This window comes from Neopelma chrysocephalum, unplaced genomic scaffold (genome assembly GCF_003984885.1).
Source record: "Neopelma chrysocephalum unplaced genomic scaffold, ASM398488v2 Primary Assembly neopelma1_26, whole genome shotgun sequence".
Taxonomy (NCBI): Eukaryota; Metazoa; Chordata; class Aves; order Passeriformes; family Pipridae; genus Neopelma; species Neopelma chrysocephalum.
The window spans coordinates 12,446,982-12,468,551 of record NW_020897695.1 but is presented as its reverse complement, the minus strand read 5'-3'; the positions used below and the strand labels follow the sequence as shown (position 1 = coordinate 12,468,551).

General features: G+C 38.3%; 1 protein-coding gene across 5 annotated transcripts in view; it reads right to left on the bottom strand.

The window, feature by feature from the left end:
- MYRIP (myosin VIIA and Rab interacting protein) overlaps positions 1-21,570 on the bottom strand; it is a 199,775-nt gene that overhangs the window by 116,302 nt on the left and 61,903 nt on the right. For 4 of the 5 annotated variants that reach the window (XM_027675581.1, XM_027675584.1, XM_027675582.1 and 1 more), the window contains exon 2: positions 2,283-2,504. In XM_027675581.1, coding sequence (XP_027531382.1) covers positions 2,283-2,504 — 222 coding nt within the window. Of the gene's footprint in view, positions 1-2,282; positions 2,505-15,783; positions 15,848-21,570 lie in introns of those variants that run through there. The other variant, XM_027675583.1, reaches the window with a different exon arrangement.

Here is a 21,570-nt window from a genome sequence, read left to right as displayed (position 1 = left end):
GCCCTATTTCTACTAAATGAGCGAAGAACCTCTCTGTCTCACATCAAAAGCATTAATCCAGAGGGCAAAGAAACTGCCTGGAATCTTATTAGCCAAGAAGACTTAAGGAGTACAGACCTCAGCAAGCTGCCTAAATACATTTTCTGAAGGGTGTCTAACAAGGACACATTGTACAAAACTTTGGAATAATCAGAAATGCTCTATATACAAATAAAAAACTTGAAATTAGAAATACATAATTTTATCATAATGTACCTACAGATGAAGAAGATACATATGAGAGAAAAAACCCCTAGAACATTAATAACAGTATCCAGAGATAAATCTAAATCAAAATGCACTAGAGGAATGTGTGCTAAATCCGGAAAATTGGGAAATTGAAGGAAGGTTCTCCAGTTCCTCACCAGATCAATACAGACATTGCTGTAAAGACATTTTTGAGCCTGAGATTCTATACCAAGACAAATTTCTAACTTTTAAAAGATGCATTGTGAAGGAGATATGCTTTAAAAGAGTTCAAACACCTAAATTTTCCTTGGCTTATTAGCGAATTTTCTGCTTTTGGAAGAAGCGGATACTAACTTTTTGGCCCAATTTTCTACAGATGTTCTATTTTTCAAATGCTGACCTGAATATTTGCTCTCTGCTACGTTATTAGTCCAATAAACCAGAACATAAAATGATTAGCAGCAGTGTTAGTTAATATATTCACTGAAATTTATTCACTGAAAAGTAACTCAAGCTGTGTCTCAGGTCTCATAAATAAAGAAAATATTTATAACTTATTTAGAGGAGGGTAACCAACTTTAAGGGTCAGAAATAGCATTTTTATCATACAGCTACAAATTTTTCTTCTGAAATTAAATTCTTTTGAGACTTTTTTTTGTGGAGTCAGCAAAAGCTATTTTAAGTGCAGTTCATCAGCATTCAGAAACCTGGCTGCATGTGCTGTTGCCTATATGGGTGAACTCAGGATAAATGGAAGACAGAGGTGTAATACGAAATGGTTGCATGACTAAAGTAGAAACAAGCACTGGCTCCACAGCTCTCTGAGTTGCTGGAAAAGATATTCTTATCATTCTCCTGCCTCCTCACTGGGGGGAAAGGAGTGTCTGTAGGTTTTCCAGAGTAAAAGTCAGAGAAGGATCAGGTGCCCTGGAGAATACAACCACCTTTGCCTTCAAACACTTTAGCATTTGGAAACATGGCATCATCTATCTGGGATCCCTATGATTTTAAGGCCCTGTGTCAAAGGGCACACACTTCATTCACAGATATTATAAGAAAGCTTAAATTTCAAGTGGGTATTTATGGAAACCACAAGGAGGGAGCAATGAATCTTTGTTGAGCACAGGAATATCATACAGCATTGCAAAGGGACTTTGCTCTTGTCCTCATCCTGTGTTCTCCACTAAAGGGAAAGATGAAGAATAAACAGCCATCTTTGTCACATTTGCTCAGTTGCTTTAGTTACCAATGTTCAAAATTAAACCAGAAGGAATTGAGTTGCTTCATTCACCCTTCTTGTCTGAGTTAAAAGGCCTTGGTCAGTGCTACATTGTCACAGAAAGGGCTGCTTTTGGAACTTGGCCTGCAGTGCAGACAAGGACTATCACAGTCGCCATCCAAGGAACAGTCTCTTTGCTGCTGTAAAACATTTGCTTGAATTTGCTTTGTTTTTCTGATGTTGTCTTTAAATGTGGTGGCTCTGTTACCCTCAGAAAGGTGAGAGAGTGAATCCCTGATACTCTCTGCAAATAGAAGCCTGGCAGCATATTCTTAACAGATGTTGCACTGCTATTTTCTCTGGGTACTTGCCAAAGTAAACTCAAAGCGTACCCACCCATAAGCTGGCATTTAGAAAAGCACTCCAAAACAGCCACAGCTGGATGATCTATTCACCAATATTCTTCTTTCCATTCCCCACCCATCAAAGGGATTTGCTGCAAAATGATTAACTGCTTTACTACCATCTGTGCTCAGGTTCCATTAGTAACCCAGGTGTTTCAGGAGAGGCTGGTCCTGCACAAGCTATGTCCAATTACTGCTTGCTGATACATCAGTCCAGCTAAGCAAGCCTGAAAAATGCAACACGTGACCAAACACTCTTAGAACAAAGTAACCTCTACAAAAACCAGGCATGTCACACCTCAGGAACAAATCAACTCCTACATAAACAGGTACTTCACATACTATCCCACCAGAGTTAACTACTGACAAATAGAAGGAAAAGATCTGGTCAGGCCACAGTTGCTTTGCACAGGTTGCTTAACAGTCTTTACCTTGCTTGCTGACAGACGCTGCAAATCCAAGCCTTCTCCTTCTTCTGGTAAGTACTGCAGTTCTTGCAGATGTTGTACTTGCAGTCTTGACATTGGCGCTTGCTGTTGATAAGAAATGTGAAAGGGGAACAGCAGCGAATACAGCAGTGCTCGTTAAACTTCTGCTGCTTGGAAAGGATGCTGCACTTATTACCCTCTTCATCCAACTTCTGCTTCATCTCACTGGAATAAAAAGCAAAAGAACAAAAATATAAACAAAATTTCAATGGCAAATCTTTCTCCTCTTTCCACATATTCGTGTTATATCTTCAAATAACTTCTGCAGATGTGAAATAAATGTCAGAAACGTATATTCTAAATTTAGAATTGGGAAGCAAAAACTCCTGCGTTCCCTGGAGTCACCCATGTGCAACCCATTTAAACTCTCCAAGTCATAAACCAGGGCAAAATTTACTCTGCTCCAGAGAGACAACCCTCAGGAGAGCCAGGCTGCTATGACAGGTATTCCATTTGTGCCAAGCCATAGTGTCATTTAATAACATACCATTTCAGAGAGATTTGGGTGCTTTTCTAGTTAGGACCAATACTAAGACAACTACCAACTGTGAAAGTGTTTGCAGACAGTCTGTATAAAGTTTCCTGTATTCCAGCAGAAAGGCTCACTTATTAAAAAAAACTAAAATAAAATACATCGTGTATGCATGGTATTAAGTACTTTGCTATCTTCCATTTTACAGTGCTTTTGGTATTTACAAATGAGGCAATATATTCTGTGACAACAGTAATAAAAAGTATGCAGAAGGAAGAGTTGTGTAAGCAGACAAGCCTGCAAATTCATCACACATTTTCTGGCATGTACAACTAGGATATACCCTAAGAGGAGAAAAAATTAGAATTAATTAAAAACATGTAAAATAAAAGGTTATAAAACAGCATGCTTACATTCATTCTTGCAGTTTCTCAGAATTAGTGGTGATTATCTTACTATTTTCAATTGCTAATAAAAACCACTTTTAAGACTAGAGTAACATAGAGGTCTAAACAAAATTTAAAAGTACCACAAAACACAGACTAAGTTGCAGGAAGACACAGTCATGACATGCTGACTTACACTTAAATTAATGCTTAAATGTCTTGCTACAGGAAAAAAAGGAATACACTTATTGCATACTTATTCAGGAACTCAACCAAGATAATCTATAGACATCATTATGAGTCAAGTCTGGAATATTAAAAAGGACCACATTACTGGGCTATACATCTTATTTGCCACTTCTGCCTCAGATTCATAACTCAAAATAAAAACAGCCTATTTTATAAAATTCTGACAGATAAATTCTAACCGTCAAGTCTAAAAAACAATTAAGGCAGTGATCTAAAGCATATAATATTTGATCTTGCACATACATCATATGTAAGCATAATCCCAACATATGCCTTTTATAAATTTAAAACTTGAAAACAATGTATGTTTCTATTGCTTGTTCCCTGTACAAGGGTTTGACTGTTTTAGACTAGCTGCTCAAATCTGGATAAATATTCTTTGGACTTTCAAATAAATAATCTTTCTTTATGATTTCATTGTCCAGATGGCAAAACACACTCCTTTTCCCATATTTTTACAGAATGCGAAAGATGAAAAAAGTAAAAGATTATCATGTAAGTGAGGAAAATTCTAAATTATGCAAGTCAAACTGGCTTCCTTGTGTAAACGGATAGAACTATCCCACAGATTAAATGGGATGGTTAGACTAGTTTGTCTTATCTCCATTGCTCCCTCCTACCATGATACTACATGGACAATCTCTCTTGGGGAGCAGTAGGGGAAGTGAATTGTTCCCCACATCGCCCCTTCACCCCTAGCACGCATGCTAATCTGCACCAATGGAGTGAGACAGAGCAATGTTCCTGCACAGAAAGTCAGGTGGGAACCCTAGGTCCAAGAAGAGAGGCTGATGAAGGTGAGGGCTGTATGATTCACAGAGAAATTCTGGCATGGAAAAGCATCAGCAGCCCAAAGTGCTGCAAAGTTTGCTTCAGGATGGAGACCCCAGGCAGCAGGCTGGCCTCCCCATAAGATGAGAACAGCTAAGGAGTCGAGGTCAGGAGAAGTGGTGAAAGAAGTCTTTGTTCTTATGGGGTGTTCTATTATCTGCCAGAGTTAGTAACATCGACAGTTGGTATTATCAGCTCCCATACTAAACATTGTCATGCTCAGTGTCATTTGAACCCTAATTATGGCTCTAATGCGTGATTGCAAGATAAACCACAGAAGCAAAGCCACCAATTAAAGTGCTCCAATAATGCTCACACAATATAAAAACAGGCAGTTTCATTCACGACAGAGCTAATAAAGCCTGATACCTAGAAAAAGCTGAGCACACACATCAGAACAGCATTAATTACATCTCTCTCCTCCATCAGGCTGCCAACATTCACTACAGCGGTAAAACCTCAATATCATTAAGGCGTCTGCCTCAATGTTAAATAGGACTAAAATTGGGCAATGGGTTGAAAAAGTAAATAGGATAGATTTGGACAGGCTGGCAGATAAAGAGTATGACAGAAAAAGCCTTATTTTCACATGAAACCAGGCAGAACAGAAAAGAAAGCAATGCACATCTCTCTGATGGCTGTAACAAATTAAGGCTGTCATGCACTGCCTGCCAAAGACTATTCTAGCTCCTGTAAGGAGTCAAATGGCAAAGGGGACTGTCAATTGGACTTGTCATTTCAAGCCAAAAGGCTACGGTCCACACTCTTTCCTTGGAAGCAAAACATGGGTTTCATATGAAAGTAAAGTGTTGCACAACTCTGGTAGTCAACTCAACCTGCCTGGCTTGAGGAAAATTAGTCAAAATGAAAAGTAAGCTCTGGTTTACTCCCAGCAATATGTGAAAACCTGACTCGCACATGACTCCAGCTGGATGATTACTGTGAGTGGGATAATTAATGCAGGCTTTAATCTCAATACATTGAGAAAGTTGCACTGAAATTCAGGAGTTACAAATTGAAGCTCAAGGCATCCTGAGTTTGAAAGTCTCAGACTTTGCTTTCAGGACGTTCAAATGGCTTGGTACAAGAAGATTGTAAGAATGGTCTAAGGAAAGGAGAGCAGTCAATCTCTCATGCAGTGAAACTCACTTCCAAAAAGATGACAGCCACCTGTGCAGAAGCTATTTCTACAAAGCAGGTCAAACCACCCAGTCATTGCAAACATTAACATTCCCCCTTCCTTCCCATGCAACACGTTTTCCCTCAACAAAACACAGATGAGGGGAATGGGACAGAGAAAAGAGGGAGAAGTGCACACTCAAGTGTGCATACTTCCCCAATGAGGGAATGTAATGTATTTATATATATATATGTGTGTGTGTGTGTGTGTGCGTGTGTGTGCAAATAAAACAAGCAACAAAAAAGACTGCACAAAAAATGTCCCTTTGGGGGAAAGCACAGAAGAGTGGGAACCACGAATGACAGAATTTATTCACATCATAAGTCATAACTGATGGTGCTCAGCTATTATGGTTATGTGTAACATAGTAATAAGCATCTGTGGAGAACTCCTGCTGTTTGAATGAATCTCAGATTGAATTTCATTTTCAGCCTCGAGTGGTTGCGTTTCACCGATTGCTTACAAATACTAAAGAAGCAAAAAGTACTCAGCAGACATGTCTGTCACCAAAACTGATTGTCAAAAACCGTTTCATTGAACATTCAATACATATGCAGATGCATATTTAGATTTTTCCAGAGGCTTTTATCAATTAATTTACATAGTTTGCATAAAAAATGTAATTAATTTCAGTAAATATTTGGGGTGATAAACTCCTGGCATGCAATTCCCACACAGTCAGGTTAGGAATACTTTCCAGCATACTGTTTTGGATGAAGGTTTTGCTATTATATTCTGAGGGTGAATAGTTGTCTTCCCCTCATCATCTACTATGTTTTTGTGACTTTTTAAAATATAAATTAAATAGCTTTCATTGGCATGGTTTATTTCTTCTTAGTGTCTTCGAGGATTTTAACTGAATTTGTGGGAAGAATTAGATTCTGCTTTGATGATTTGCAAATTATATGGTAGGTTAGGTATCACGTTATGCTGAAGATGGGTATGCCACAGCAGAGGAGGGGACACTGCTGAAATGTGGCTGGTGAGTTGTGCAGACATGCAACATGCCTCATCGCATGACTACTCTTCAGCAGCTGAGCAACAGCCTGCCTGAAATACCTTGTCTGATAAGTCATCCTTGGGCCCTATGAATGGCATCCCCTTTTGCTTCTACAAATAACACTACTTCAGACTTGTAAAAGTAGGATGAAACTTGGTAAACTGAAGCTACAGGATTGCCTTCCTTGCTCTTCACTGCCACTGATTTACAGAGTGATTTGTCCAAAGTCACAGGCTTTTTACATGCTTCATTTTAACTGCTGTACAATAGCAATAACAGTAACAGTCACAATGGCAATAACAAACCTTTTTTGTCTACATATATAGATAAATATATCATAGAATCATTTATGTTGGTAAGGACCTTTAAGATCATCAAGTCCAAATGTTAACCCAGCACTGACAAGTCAATCAAGACAAAACCATGTCTCTAATTTGACAGATCTACATGTCTTTTAAATACCTCCAGGAATGGTGACTCAACCACTTCCCTGGGCAGCCTGTTTCCATGCCCAATAACCAATCTAAACCTTCCTTGGTACAACTTAAGGCCATTTCCTCTTGTCCTATCCCATGTTATTTGGGAGGAGAAACCAACCCCCACCTCACTACAAACCTTCTTTCAGTTAGTTGTAGAACACCTTTACAGCATCTTTCATTTAGTGACCATTCGAGTCTCCTTCCTTGGAAGTATTTAAAAGCTGTCTCTGGTTACACTCCTGAGTATCATGATCTCTAGGAGACCCTGCTTGAGTAGGGAATGTCAGACTAGATGACCTCCAGCAGTCCCTTCCAACCTTACACATTCTGTGATTCTGTCATACAGTCCTCTCCACTGCTGTACTATGGTAAACAACATATTTACAACTAATACTCAGAGCAAATGACCCTCAAACTTTTCTTACCACAAGACCTGATTGCCTTATCTAAATAAAATTCTATTTCAAGTCACTTTTACAGTATACAGCAAATTGAGCTCCTACTTACAAGCAAGTAAGATAACATATTCCGTGCATTATTGTAATACTGAATGTTCGTTCTTTGGACTTAATACTACTTACTACTAATTCTAGTGGGATTCAACAGGACTGAGGCATTTTTTCTGTGCTATTGCAACTGCTTCAGCTTCAAAAACAGGCTGGCAGGTTTAAAAATAATTCTTTAGTGTTTGCCTGAACAACGCCTTCTACTCTAATAAATTTCTTTAAAACAATTTGTATTTTGCATGTCCTGAATACAGAAACTTTTTTTTTTTGGTTTTGAACCAGCAGTGTGACAAGGATAATTTTTTCACTGAGCTACAGTTGGATACTCACAAAGCTCTCTGACTGTAATTATTCCATATTTTAATAAATGAAACAAATCCTAGATGACTCTGTATGCTTCCCACCAAGGACATTACTGTGATTACATACTCAAGGGCTGGGGCAGGTGGAGCTATAACCTCAAACTGCAAAGCCAACAATAATATACATGTTGACAACTTGTCATAATAAGACGATACTGTGAAGTTTAAAAAAAAAGCTGGAAAGAAGTTGATGATGAGTTTGAGAAACAGTTTAAAAAAGCCTTTGTTGCATATATAAGGCTAGGATGATCAAACTCCAAGCCTCTCCACTGGGTGCAGCAATGAAAGGGAGTCCATAAAACAGCAGGCCATGGTCAGGTATATGACAGCATAATGCTAGGAAAACCCACCTGTTTTTCATATAACAAGGAGAACAGTTCCTGGTGAAAACCTGATAATTAGCTTGAGCTCCAAGACAGTCCATATATGCAAGTCTGACTGCCAGGCTCCCTGAAACCCAGCTCTCTGCTCTTCTCTAAGGGCTTCTCTGAGCCCAGTAATCGGGCTGCAGCCAGTTTACTTTTGTCTCACACCAGTCTCCATTTCAGACTGGCACCTGGCAGTGTAAAGGTAAAGTCCAGCTGGACTGCTTCCCATTTGCTCTGCTACTTTCTTGGGTGATGGACAAATACAATTTTTCCTATTTAATCACCTTTTATTTTCCCCAGTAGAGATTAAATCTATTCTAGTTGCCTGCACAGGATAAGAGGAAAGTGGAGGGACAATATTCATAGGAGTTACAAAAGAATCCTATTTCCTTCACATCACTCCCTCCTGCTGAACAGAGGAGCAGTGCTTTGACCACAGGTTATCAAGGACAGGTAGAAACTTTCTCCTTCCGTACTACAGATGAGGGCTTCTGTTTCCTGTCCTCTTAATTCATATTACAACTATTTTATAGCATAAGCTACTTTTTATCCATTTGGCACTAAAGCCTTTTTTGCTTCAAAGAATAATGAGCAGGCAGCATACACTGAAAAGTGCTTTTCTTAGGGGAGCAGTGTTCAGCTCAGCTGTATAACTGGTTGTTTCTCTTCTCTGCATTTGCTTGCACTATCTTACCTCCCAAACTAGAAGATCACCAATTTGTCTTAAAAATGGTTTTAATCTTAGTTTGACAGCTGTTAAGAGCCTTAAAACATTGTTTCCCTCCACAGAAGAGAATGCCTTCAGTCACTCTTCTATCCAGGCATTCTTAATACTCACCTATACATAACAAGCTATTGAGGCATTTTGCTTAGCACAAAAATCTGCATTTCTGCATATTCCAGAGAGCAGGTGAACAAGTTCTGATGTGCCTGTTCCCAGCCTTTCAGAGAAACCATTTTTACCAGCTGCACCTCATGTTTTTCCACTCCCACAGGCAATCCAAACTTGGTCTGTTGTGCTGGGAGTTTCCTTGGGTTACAGAGATCAGCTAAAAATACAAATTCCACCAATACTCTCTAAACTACAATATTGGAGGAAAAAGGGCTTTCTGTATTCAGAGGCTAACATGCATACAGTATTCCCATCTCTGCTCTCCTTAGACCTGCCAGATGTGTACCAGATGCTGGAGTTGGGGTAAAGATCCTTTAATTCATGGACAACATGATGCCTCTTACTCCTTGTCTACTAGTACAATGAGGAGTTGTCACAGGCTGACTGTGACTGAAATTTCTCTCCCATTCACAATTTTTCAATTTGATGTTCAAGATCTCAGATTGTGATTACAAGAAGTGGCTCCCACCTCTGCCCTTGCTTCCTCTTTCCTTCTCCCAACCTCCCAGACCCCAGAAACAGACCAACCAGGTTAGTAAAATGCTGCTAAATTTAGGGAAAACACTGTAAGGTCTACAAGCCCGACTCGTGGGCAGGGATCAGAGAGAACTAGCCAAAATTGCCAAGAACAGCTCCTCAGCGTTTTATCCCTTCCATGTTTTTTGTATCTCAATGTGTGGCATGATGCAAATAGTGGTGAAGCTACATGCTGACAGGGTCATACATCTTTCCTGCCTGTGGTGTGCAGTAAGAACCAAATTCTCCCAGCAGGCATATGCCTCCATACTCTCTTAGGGTTCAGTGCTATTTTTTTTCTGCTGCCTCTTCTTCTCAAGTAGTTTATTCTTCTCCATCAGAATGGGCACCTAAACACAACTCCCAGAGAGTGCTACACCATCACCTCACCCCCCTTTTGTTTCTCTTACGTCTTTGCTAAATTGTCCCTGGTGAAACTCTACTTGCTCTCTTTGAAAAAGTAGAGCACAGGATAGCACTATGTCCTTTTACAGCAGAAGCCAAGTTAATTCATTATCTTAAAATCAAAGCTATTTTTCTATGCTCTTATCAACCCTGTCATGATTGTGTCTCATGCTATATTTAATACTTAGTACATGAAGTAGCATTCTGCACATTGCTGGTACTATCAAAAAGCCATGCTAGCACACCTACAAACACACCGCTTGCATCTGGGGAGCCTTCGTAGAACATATATCACTTTAATCTGTTCAGAGAGGTGTCAGTCCAGCAGCAGTAGCAGACTTTAAGAGAGAATTGGACAACAGTGAGTGTAACATAAATGGGGGTAGGAGGGAAAGTAACATCAAAAACATTCTAAAGCAAAAAAGCAAAACACAAAGTCTTTGGGGGGAGATGGGGATTTGAGCACTTAGAAACTCATAGTTATTAGTAGGTCACTTGTACAAAGATCAGGAAAATTAATATTTCACTGTCCAACTACTCCAACATCACTTGGATTCTTTTACCTAAATCTTACTAACATCTCTTGAGGTTTTTTTTCTCTTCAGCTTTTCATTTCTATAATATTTAGTTTCTATAAAATTAATGGGTATTCCTATAAAATCTGACTTTTTGATTTCCTTCTCTTTTCAAAAGTAGGAGCAAACACTGATGGTGCTGCATACATGCTATGCTACGATTTGGTCTTATGAAATTCTTTACAATTGTTGTCCAAGTTTTGTCTTTTTGTCGCTTAACTCAAAAGGCCTACAATGATATCCCATTGCTCTTAAAAATCAATGCTATAGATTCAGTGACTACTGTGCATTCAAACCAAACACTGGGTCCCACAGCATTGCACCATGCAGTTACTAATGGCATGAAACCTGTCAAAGAAAAAGTAACAGAGGCAGACATATTTAAAATGAGCTGACTAGCATGAAACTCCAGTGCCATCAGAGGTCTCATAGGATAGCAAAGTATTAGGAACTTAAAATAATTTACTTTTATGTTTGTCTCGGGTTAAATGAGGTGCAAGAATAAAACCCTATTTCAGTATTTTTCAAACTAGCCTTTGCAGCAACAATGTGCAGACTAAGTGGACTCCATATTACCCTACTGACAATACCCCATCTGCCTCAACTGATGTTCCTCAAAGCTGAATGAATTAACTCTAAAAGACAGATGTATGCCCTAACTTTAAAAAATACAGCTATCCTTCTACAATCAGAGACACCATCATAAAAAAAAGTTAACTTCATAAAAACATATTGCAGATTCTGTGGACAATCTTCTTCTAAAACTAAAAGAAATCCATAATGTTCTGGTGGTTTTACTTTTGGTTTGGGGTTCTTTTTGTTTGTGTTTTTGTTGGTTTTGTTTGGTTTTGTTTGTTTGTTTGTTTTTAAGATTTGCAAAACACTTCTTATCATGGGAAAATAATTGCACTGAAACCTTCGTATTTCTTACTAAATACCATAAAATAAATTTTGTGAAGATTAACCTATGGAAGGTTTGTGGTAATCACAGTTAAACCAATTAAATTGCTCATAGAACCAGAAAAATGACAACATACTCAACATTTAGCTTTGTCAAAAAAATGCATATCAAGCACTGCATTTGCTAGAGAGAGAGAGAACGGATCCAGTCAGCACCAAGATATGCTGTGGTTTGCTTGCCCCAGAACAGTATTTTGTTTGTTCTATCAGGTTCTACCCTAATCTGTTAACAATTTCATGCTCATATTTGGCTCAGGTAAAGCCACTTCACGAGATGAGTGACTGCTGCTGTATTACTTTACAGACACCATGCTAGTGGCTATTAAAGGAAATTTCCTTTTCTGTTGCTGGCACAAGCACTATTAGTTGGTTTCTGTCATCAGCTGGAACTGACTGACATGTCAGAGTACAGATAAAATGAAATAAATAATATACTGGTATTATTTTAAATTCCTCCTCATTTTGTAAACCCATAAATTGTCAAGGGACATTGTACTTAACCCCATTTTCTTTCGTCATGTTGGATATCACAGGAGCACAGACTGTGCACCACATTTAACTGAAAGGCTTTGAAATCTTCTGCGGGTAAGTGGAACAGCGAGGGTGAGGCAGATTTAGCATTATAGATTAGATACCCTGGAGAGCTCTGGGGATGTTGGAAATCTCCACATGAAAGCTAAAATGATCTTTTCCAAGACGCAGTGCTGAGAGTACGGACTCCTTTGCCCTCCCATTCTAATACTGCCACATGGGACACATGAAAATAAATCTGGGTTTTAACATACTTTTCCCCCCTCACTCTTCCTTCACATGTGTTCTCCTATCTCAGTTAAAGATTGGTCTGCAGCAAGGTAGGGTGTTCTGAGATGAAACAATTCATCAGTGTTGGGGACAAGCACTTCTGCTTCATGTGCAGAAGATTTACCTTCTAGGTAAATCCTGGATTTGACTGAGAATGGCCAAAAGGTGTTTATCCCTGTTAGACACCAACCACAAGCTAAAAATTTTCCCCCTTTTTTCCTATTTAATTCATACTGAACCACTGACCACTACTATCTGAGTGATTTTTCAAATAATTTCACCTGCATATGCCACAGCCCCACAATGTGACTACAGAATGGTAAGTTTCAGTTATCATTTACAATAGCATATTGTGACACCTTCCTCTTAGATTACAAACGTGATACTTTATGTGATACTACCCTATTAAACTGCCTAACAACCTAGCAAAACATCATTTGTTTTACCACCTTTCTTATATGCCTTCTCTGCTTTTTTCCTTCCCACATTTGATAGGGATTTATAGTAACATAAACATTTGCTACATTCCCCTCTATCCAATTTCCTCTCAATAAATGTCATTTTGCTCTCCCCAAAATGTATTTCTCACTGCCTGCCTGGTATGTTTTTTGAACTAGCATATCAATGTTTCTTGCCTCTTTTAGCTAATTATAGTAGAATTTTATTTTATCCTTCAATGTCCTTTCCAAGTAATTTCCAGAAACAGCAAGAAGTTTATAAAATCGCACTGCATCAACAGCATTGATAACTACTTACCACAAACAGCTTATTTGACCAATAAAATCCTCAGCCTAAAAGTTTTCTATTCCCTGGCATTTACTGTTATCCTACACATTAAGCAACCAAAGTGCAGTTCTAAAAGTCTCTCTAATGCATTATTTTTGTGGCAGTCATTCTCTATTTACCATTTTGCAGCTTATAATAGTGTATTTCATCACATACTTAATCCTATCTTTTTTCTCCTTGTAGCAAGTGGAAAAAAATAGTTTAACTAATTCTCAGGTGCATCTAATTTTAAAGGGATAAAACCTTAATTCCTAGCCGTATATTTACCAGCTTCCTCTGATTATTTCATTGTAGAGGAAAGGAAAGTATTCATCAAATGCTGGTACACTTGCACAATTGACCTGCATTCCGCCCTGCCATTTGTCACACTTTGTTCCCCTCCCTTTGTGCCTCTCACTGGAGGATTTCACCTTTCTCCTACTAGGTCCTGACTTTCAGTACAGAGTCATACTTGGAGAATGATAAATACAGATAAGCATTCTTTAGAATAGAGTATAGTTCAATTCAAAGAGACCAAAAATATTTAGTGAAAACATTTTTTTTTAAATGTATATACTCTTCCATCATGCTTACATGCAATACATTCTTTGCATCACTGGTGGCATCTGTGAGTCTATCCTTCTTTGGAATCCAATTTTATGCCCATATCAGCTTGACAAACTTCATTTAATAATAGAAACACTCCTACTACCTTGAACAGTTCTCTCAGTGCTCCTTTCACAGTGCCATCTGGCTTGACCTTGTGAAACACAATTCATAGCCTGGCTAGCGTAGAGCAGGAGAGTAACTGAGACATCGACTCTGAAAATCTCTGAAGTATTCACTGTGAGTCATTCTTCCCTCTTCCTGGCTGAACTTCCAGCAACACAGACCTACAAAGATTTGCTCTAGAATCAATGTTGTTACTTGGCCCTTCCCAGCAGAACACACAGCACAATAAACAAGCGCAGGCAGCAGAGCAAACAGTAGAGCTCACTAAGAAAGTGGGTCTCACAGCCTGACAAGTCAGAGCATCGGAGTCTGAGTGTGTGTTGTTCAAAATAGCAGCACAAAGATGTTCATCCTGGTATGTGGGCAGACAAGATGAGTAATGCTACATACTCGAGGGCTTTCTACTCCATGAAGTTGGCTTTAAAATTTGGCCATCCTGACCACTGCCTTCCCAGAGAGTGGCTACCACTCCAGAAACTAGGCGGGATGGACACACTGGGAAAGTCATATCCTCCACAAGCACGGGGAACACAACACAGACAAATCTGTGTGGGTGTCCTCCCACATCAATGTCCACTGAGTATTTTGCCACTTCCTGTAACAACCATGAGAGCCCTAATATGCCACAAGGAGAAAGCAGAAGGCATCACAAATGGGCCATCCCTGGGATTGTTTTAGGTGAAATCCCTATGCAATCCTAGGAGCGCACAAGAGGTTCCCATCAACTTTGTCTCCATGTGAATTCCTTGCAACTGTAGCACTTAACTCTGTATTTTCAAGAAGTACATATGTGCATAGCTCCCAAAGTCCACTTCCCTAGTCCAACACCTCTTCATGCTGCCCATGCTTCTAACACATAGTAATTACTGTTCTTAGATATTCCATGCAGACTCTGCAATTCAAGTAGCTTAAAGATTGCAAGGCAAGGCCTGTGATTCCAAACAGTCAACATGTGTTAAAAAATAAAATTTTTAGTAAATTTAAGCCTATAAACAATAGTAAGTATATAGTAGTATAGTTATCTCTATGCTATCTTAAGTATAGAGATTGTTTGCAATATCCATGTAGGTTTTGTTTGTTTGTTTTAAAGCCAAAGACTTTTACGCTTAAAATTACCACTTACCTGTATTGTACACAAGAAAGTATTTTGGCAGACAAAAGAATCTATTTTCACAGAATGCATTTTATATTTAACATGATGTGTTACCCGGATGTGTTTCATATCAACAATATTAATACTTTCTGAAAGCAGAAATGTCTGCAAAGGGGCAGGAAATATCAACAGCACCTCCACCTCCCCCCCAAACACACATATTTAGAGTAGTCCTTTAAAAAATATTGGCATAGGCTGTTCCTATAGTAACACCTGTATTTAACAAAGACACAATCTTCAGTTAACACTTTTATAATACTTCGGATGTCTCACAGTTAATGTTCTTAACTTAATATGGAAACTATTTATTATGGGAATGTTTCTGCAAATTTAATAACATACTGATATTTTAACATATAAAAGAATATACAGTAATGGATTGAAAGCCAAGCAACCACACACACAAAAAAAGGACAAGCTAATAATTCAGAATTTATTTAGAAGATAATCATCTTTATTTTGTAGCTGTGACTACAAATGCAGCTACTTAGCTTTATTCTGCACATGTGTGAGCATGCATACACAGATAGATAAACTGCATTGTTCAATATTCCTTGCAAGTGAATACTGGGAATCTCACCCACCTAATAGTCCCCATCCCCCATCCCCATGGAAACATAATACTAAGGACTGTCCTTGACAAGGCAATTCAGCTATAGAAGAGGAAACACAGCCAAGTTACCAGACAAATGGGATAGTATGGAACTAGTAACTAAAGTCCTGTTGTGCAGATGCTCCTACAGCTCGATGAATCCCAGTAACTCTTCCTCAGCCTTGACAGGACACAGAAGGCTACAGACAGTGAACTTTACCAGAGGAGAAAGGATGCAGGGGAACATTGTAAATATGCCTTTTTCATTCCTCCTCTTGGCCTCTTTATGCTCTCTGCTCCTCCCAGTTAGGTATCTGTCAATCTGAAGTATAGCAAATATACTTCAGTGGGATGGTTTTGGTGAATGGCAAAAAAATTGAAATAACACAAAAGCTTTCAAAGAATGGAAATTTGCCTCATTCACGATTAGAATTCAGAAAGATGATTAGGTGGTGCATATTTGGAAAAGATAGACTGGTTCTTCACTATTTTTTAAATTATGCGTTTGGAATTTTAAAAATGTCAAGTTTTGTTCTGACTTTTTCATAATAAAAGAGTTGCAAATACTATTATTCAGTTCTTCTGTGGATAGTACCATTCAGATGTCTGTTGTCTCTCTTCTCTCCCTTGTGCATTTTCCCTCTTCAAAAGGAGCAGATGGAAGACATCTCCCTTGTGGGGAGCTTATGACACAGTCAGACCCCAGACTTGGTTCACGTACTTGGCACAGACCCTCTGGCTACATCTTAATTTTCAAGATCTGCTTGCACGAGGAGCAGATCAGTAGACTGAACTAGACAATGCTGAAGGCCTACACCTACACAGCATATAGTTCTGCAGCTTTGCTGCAGGGAAGATAGTACGATTCCCTGCACCAAATATTCCCACACTGCACACAGTTTGAATCTGTCTGAATGCATGATTTACTGGTTCAGAAGTATTGACTTAGTTACTTCGAAAAGGAATCTACCTTGTGCACACCAAAACCAGCCTGTGACGTAAACCATGGTGTGATAAGTGAGGAGCAGTAGGCTTGCTTCAAAACAGCTCTAAACTGAAATGCTATCATAACTGCAGTCATAGACAACTAGAAGTGGCTCTCTCAACACAGGTTGAGCAGGTCATTTTTCATTAACCAGACAATAATAGACTTATCTACTGGTGGTTTGGAAAACCATTTTGATACCTGCAATGTACCTAGCCATCCCTTACACGTGGCAAAGTTTTATACATTTCTACATCTATCTTGCTGACAGTTAACAGAGATGCATGATGCTGATTTCTAAAGATATATAAGAAGTAGTAGTTTCTGATGAGGAATTCTTTTTCTTTTAAAATAATTCAGTGGGGCACAAGACTTACTCATGGGTTTTTGAAAATTTCCCTTGAAATAACATTAGAAGTTCAATGTATCATACACCCACTTCATTTCAAGACATATTCTGTATCGCTATACTTAAAATTTAGCTTTATAAAGCATTACCAATAGGATTCAAATTTGCACTAGTTAGTAGGAAATACCTTTAAATATAACTGATCTAATTCTCCATAGCACTGCATTGGTTCATGTTAGTGTCACTCCACAAATTGCATCAATGCTGTGGTACAGCAAGACAGACAAGGTAACAGAATGAGGAGACAAAAGCTACGCTTTTGTAGCTACAGCCTGAAATGTTACCAGAGGAGGGTCAGACTGTAGGCTTTTATTCAGCAGTAGAAAATGGGTACAGAGTAACCTAGGCATTCTCTCAGGAAAACACACATACCTTTCCTCAGACTTTTCTGCTGCCTTGCAAATGTCTGTGCTTCCAGCAAATCTTCCTTCCCTAAGCATGCTTTCAAATTAAACCAAAGCTCTACCAAGCTGCTTTCCTCATAGGTAAATGTAGCTTGGATTTACCTTCCAGACTCAGCAGCCGGACTGACAGTCTCTGGGCAGAGAACTGTCAGCAGTCAGTCCTCCCCTAAAGCCCTCATTTGCACTGATGCAGCATCACCCGAATTACAGATCAAATCTGCTTCTGATGTGTGACTGTCAGTGATTTAAAGTTAAATACATTAAAAGGAGAATTATTGGTTTAAGAGTAATGATTTGTTCTCAAAACCAAACATTTATTCTTAAGGGAAAAAAAGAGTGACTATGAAACACTAATCCTTCAAAATAACCAGAATATAAAAGCATTGTCATGTCCATAAATTCAGGACTTCAAAACTTGCATGATTAAGGGGTCACAAGGGAATATCTCTGTAACTGAAATGTTGGTTGATTCAAAACAAAAAAAGGTTCTTCACTCAGAGAGTGGTTGGGTACTGGAACAGGCATCTCAGGAAAGTGCTCACTGCACCAAGCCTGACAGAGTTTAAGAAGCATTTAGATAATGCTATCAGGCACATGGTGTGACTCTTGGGGATGGTCCTGTGCAGGGCTAAGGGTTGGACTCAATAATCCTTGTGGGTCCCTTCCAACTCAGCATATTCTGTGATTCTGTAAATGTAATTAAACTGAAAGTGGAGGAAGATCTGCCAGTGGGATAACATAACAATGTAAGGATTAAAAATTCTAGTGCTTACAAAAAAAAATATTTCTTTTTAATAAATTTATTGTTCAGTTTAGTTTTATACATTTAGCTGCAAGTATATGAAAAGACTAAGGAGTGACTATTTGATGCTCAGAGGGTAAGAGAAATGCAAGTGGAGATCTCCTTCACAACAGTTCTAAAATGCATATTTAACCAAGATTTTACTGTTTAGAAAAGGCAAAACTATGTTTTCCATAAATATCCCCTAACCGTGGAGGTGCTCTCTGTTTGAAATGTGCCTCGTCTGCCTCAGCAGTGCGATTTGGATGCAGGAGGGTCAAGCTTAGCAAAGCACATTTTGCTGCACCATCTTGTGTCAAATAAAGGAAAAGAAAGGAAGCCTCTTTCATTAAAAAGTGATGGCTATGGCAGGTAGTGCTATGTAACACAACGTGTCCAATAACAATACAGAGTCATTCTGTGATGCAGATGTCACAAAGAAACAAGCAAGAAGGTTGCTGGAGTACAGGCACTTCAGTTTCAATATGGATGCATACAAAGATGCTGTCTTGATGCTCTCTTCTTCCCACTCCTTTCCCTTCCACAGAAAGCAAAACAATAATATTTTTTTTTCACTTCTATAGCATACCACACTTTTTACAGCTTTTACACTTTTATGTATTTTCTGTCTAAAGCACAAACATCCTGGAAAAGGTGTGAGCCAAATTCAGAAAATATGACATAGAGGGTCAAAGGCAGATCACAAAGGTCAAGTAGTTATCCCCACAAGCAGGGGTTAAAGAAGCCTGTAATCAAGAGTTAGTTGTTGGCATTTCAGCAGCCACTTATATTAAGTCAAGACTAAGAAAAATACAAGCAAATATTGAGACAGGAAGGTGATGATTTTCTTCACATACAGCGCTATATAATTTTTTACCCAATTCTGTACTATGTTCCTAGACATATTTCAAACCACTGTTCTAGGCTAAGGGTGCAAATTTCAGTTACTACAGCAGTATGTGTAAGTCAGACATGAACAAGGAAGTATTTTAGAACTTACAGCAAAACACAAAAATTTTCTAAAAAATCTTGATTGACAGCTGATCATCTTTACTGAGATGGCACAAATTCTTGCCTAAAGCAAAAGGCTAATGATATACAACATTTTTGAGAGCTCTAAAACACAAATTGGGATGTAACAACACTTATAATCAAGGACTCTTCCCTAGAGAAAAAAAAAAAAAAGAGAAGCTTTAGAGGCATTCAGTATGCTGGTTATATGTATGTAACTACAAAAGCAGATAAAACAAAAGCTCAGTTTATAGTCAGTGGTCTATAAATCAAAGCAAAGCCTTACTTCAAAAACCAGCGGCAGACTTTAGAAGAGCGGCTGATTTATAAAAAACATTATTTGAAATCAGCAAGCAATTAAAGCAAAGCATTTCTCTTTCTGCTTATATAGGCAAAGCACACACAGGGTCTAACACACATAATCAATGATGGAGAAAGCTGTATCATCTGAAGTATTTCCCCAGTGCAAGAAACATTGGAATTACAAAGATTATCTTGATTGCAGTTCAGCTCTTTTTCTGAACAGTGCCCTCACAGTCTGTGTCCAAGAAGTACTTAAACCACTCTACAAACTCGATTAAGTTCCCCAGCACACTAAAAAAGCTGAACCTGTCTCTAACTTTGCAGAAATAGCAGTTCAGGCTCACATGGGACAAATCGACATCAGTTACACACAATAGCTAGAAAATGAACAGATTGAGCTCAAATAACAACAGGTAAATAACTACAGCGATGCTGTAAAAGCCAGCAGCCATTTCAGAGATTTTTGGCTATACAGTGTCCAGCTAAGCTCCAGAGCACAACCAAGCAATGAAAAGCAATAAAACTCCCAATATCATTATTAGATTTGGTCATCTGTGCTCTGCATTCAGGACAAGTTTTCAATATCACATTTTGAATGTTTTCAGTCTGTCTGTACAGATACATATGAATATTAGATAATACCATTCATGTACTGCGTATAACTTTAGCTGCATGATTAAGATTGGATTTTTGGTTCTGTAGTTATGGAATGTAGAATGACACATGCTTTACTGGAGCCTGTTTTCTAGTGAAGGGTTAGCCTTTCTGGAAAATCAAGTACCTTAAATTTCTTTCCCTCTTCTTCTTTATTTGCATACCTCACATTTTAAAGGCATTGATCAAATAGAGTTTTTTACTCACTACTGCTAGTTAGTACAATATCACCTTTTTCCACACTCCATTATAATGGGTTGTTCAACACACTATAATTTACCCAGAATATTTGCATCTTTTTTTTCTGTCTTAAAGGTGTATTACAAATATCCAAGTAAAAGAAAATGCTGTGCTGAAGTGAACTATTTAGATTGCCTCTACTCTGTGTAGCTAAGAAGTTTCTTCAAGAATCTTTTAAAAAATCTTCAATTACTTCAACTTCTTCAAAACCCCAAATGATAAAATATTTGTTTACAACAGGGTAGAAATCCCCAGATTTATTATTTAGTCAGGAGAACATACAGAGAAGTTTGTAAGAGATCAAAGAAATACAGACGTAGTAAAAAAAGCAGTAAGCTACAGAAATTGGAGAAACATTTTAAAATATGCATTATATGCCTGTTACATTTGCATGTGTCCAATTATAACAACCAAAATCCCAACCAAACTCCTTGACAGCATGCAAGTAGTTTATTTAAGGAGGTCTAATCTTCTATTCAATAAAGCACAAGTGACTCATATTTTTACTTCCTGGTTTACCCTATTAAAAAACCCAAAAATACCGCACACACAAAAAACCCTTATAAAACAAAACCATGTAATTTATATGTAATTAGGACCCTGACCCGTACATCTGAAATTGACAGGGGCTTTGCCCTTCACTGAAATAAGAGCATAATACAAGCCATTTAGCATAACTCACACAGTATGACTACATGTGACCCAAGAAGAATGACCAAAATCCACCGATTTCAATATTACACAGTACATCAGATACAGCACGTATAATAGAATCTGCTACTTGGAAGGAACAAAGAAAGGTAAGATAAATGGCATTTATTTTAATTAGCAGGCTGGGTATTTCTAAGATGTCTCTGGCATCTCAGTGTCAATTATACTGATCTATACTATTTTATCAAGACATTGAAAGTGAATCTTTAAGGACAATTACATAATTCAGAAGCTCAAGCTACTTAAGTTCCCTTCAAGTCAGTGAAAATATTGCCTTCCCACTCAGAGGGATATCTTTCTTAAGCTTGGACATGTATTCATATCAAAATACACTGTTTAGGATTCAACATTTTACTTAGGATACTCTTCCCAGAGCACCAACAACTGTTCTGTGGTTTCTTTTACTTCTTTCCTTCAGCACCCCGTGTGTTTGCAGGTTATCAGCTAACAGTATATAAACTGTAACAATGCTAAGAGAAACAACTTCACCCTTCAGCTCAGCTCCCCCT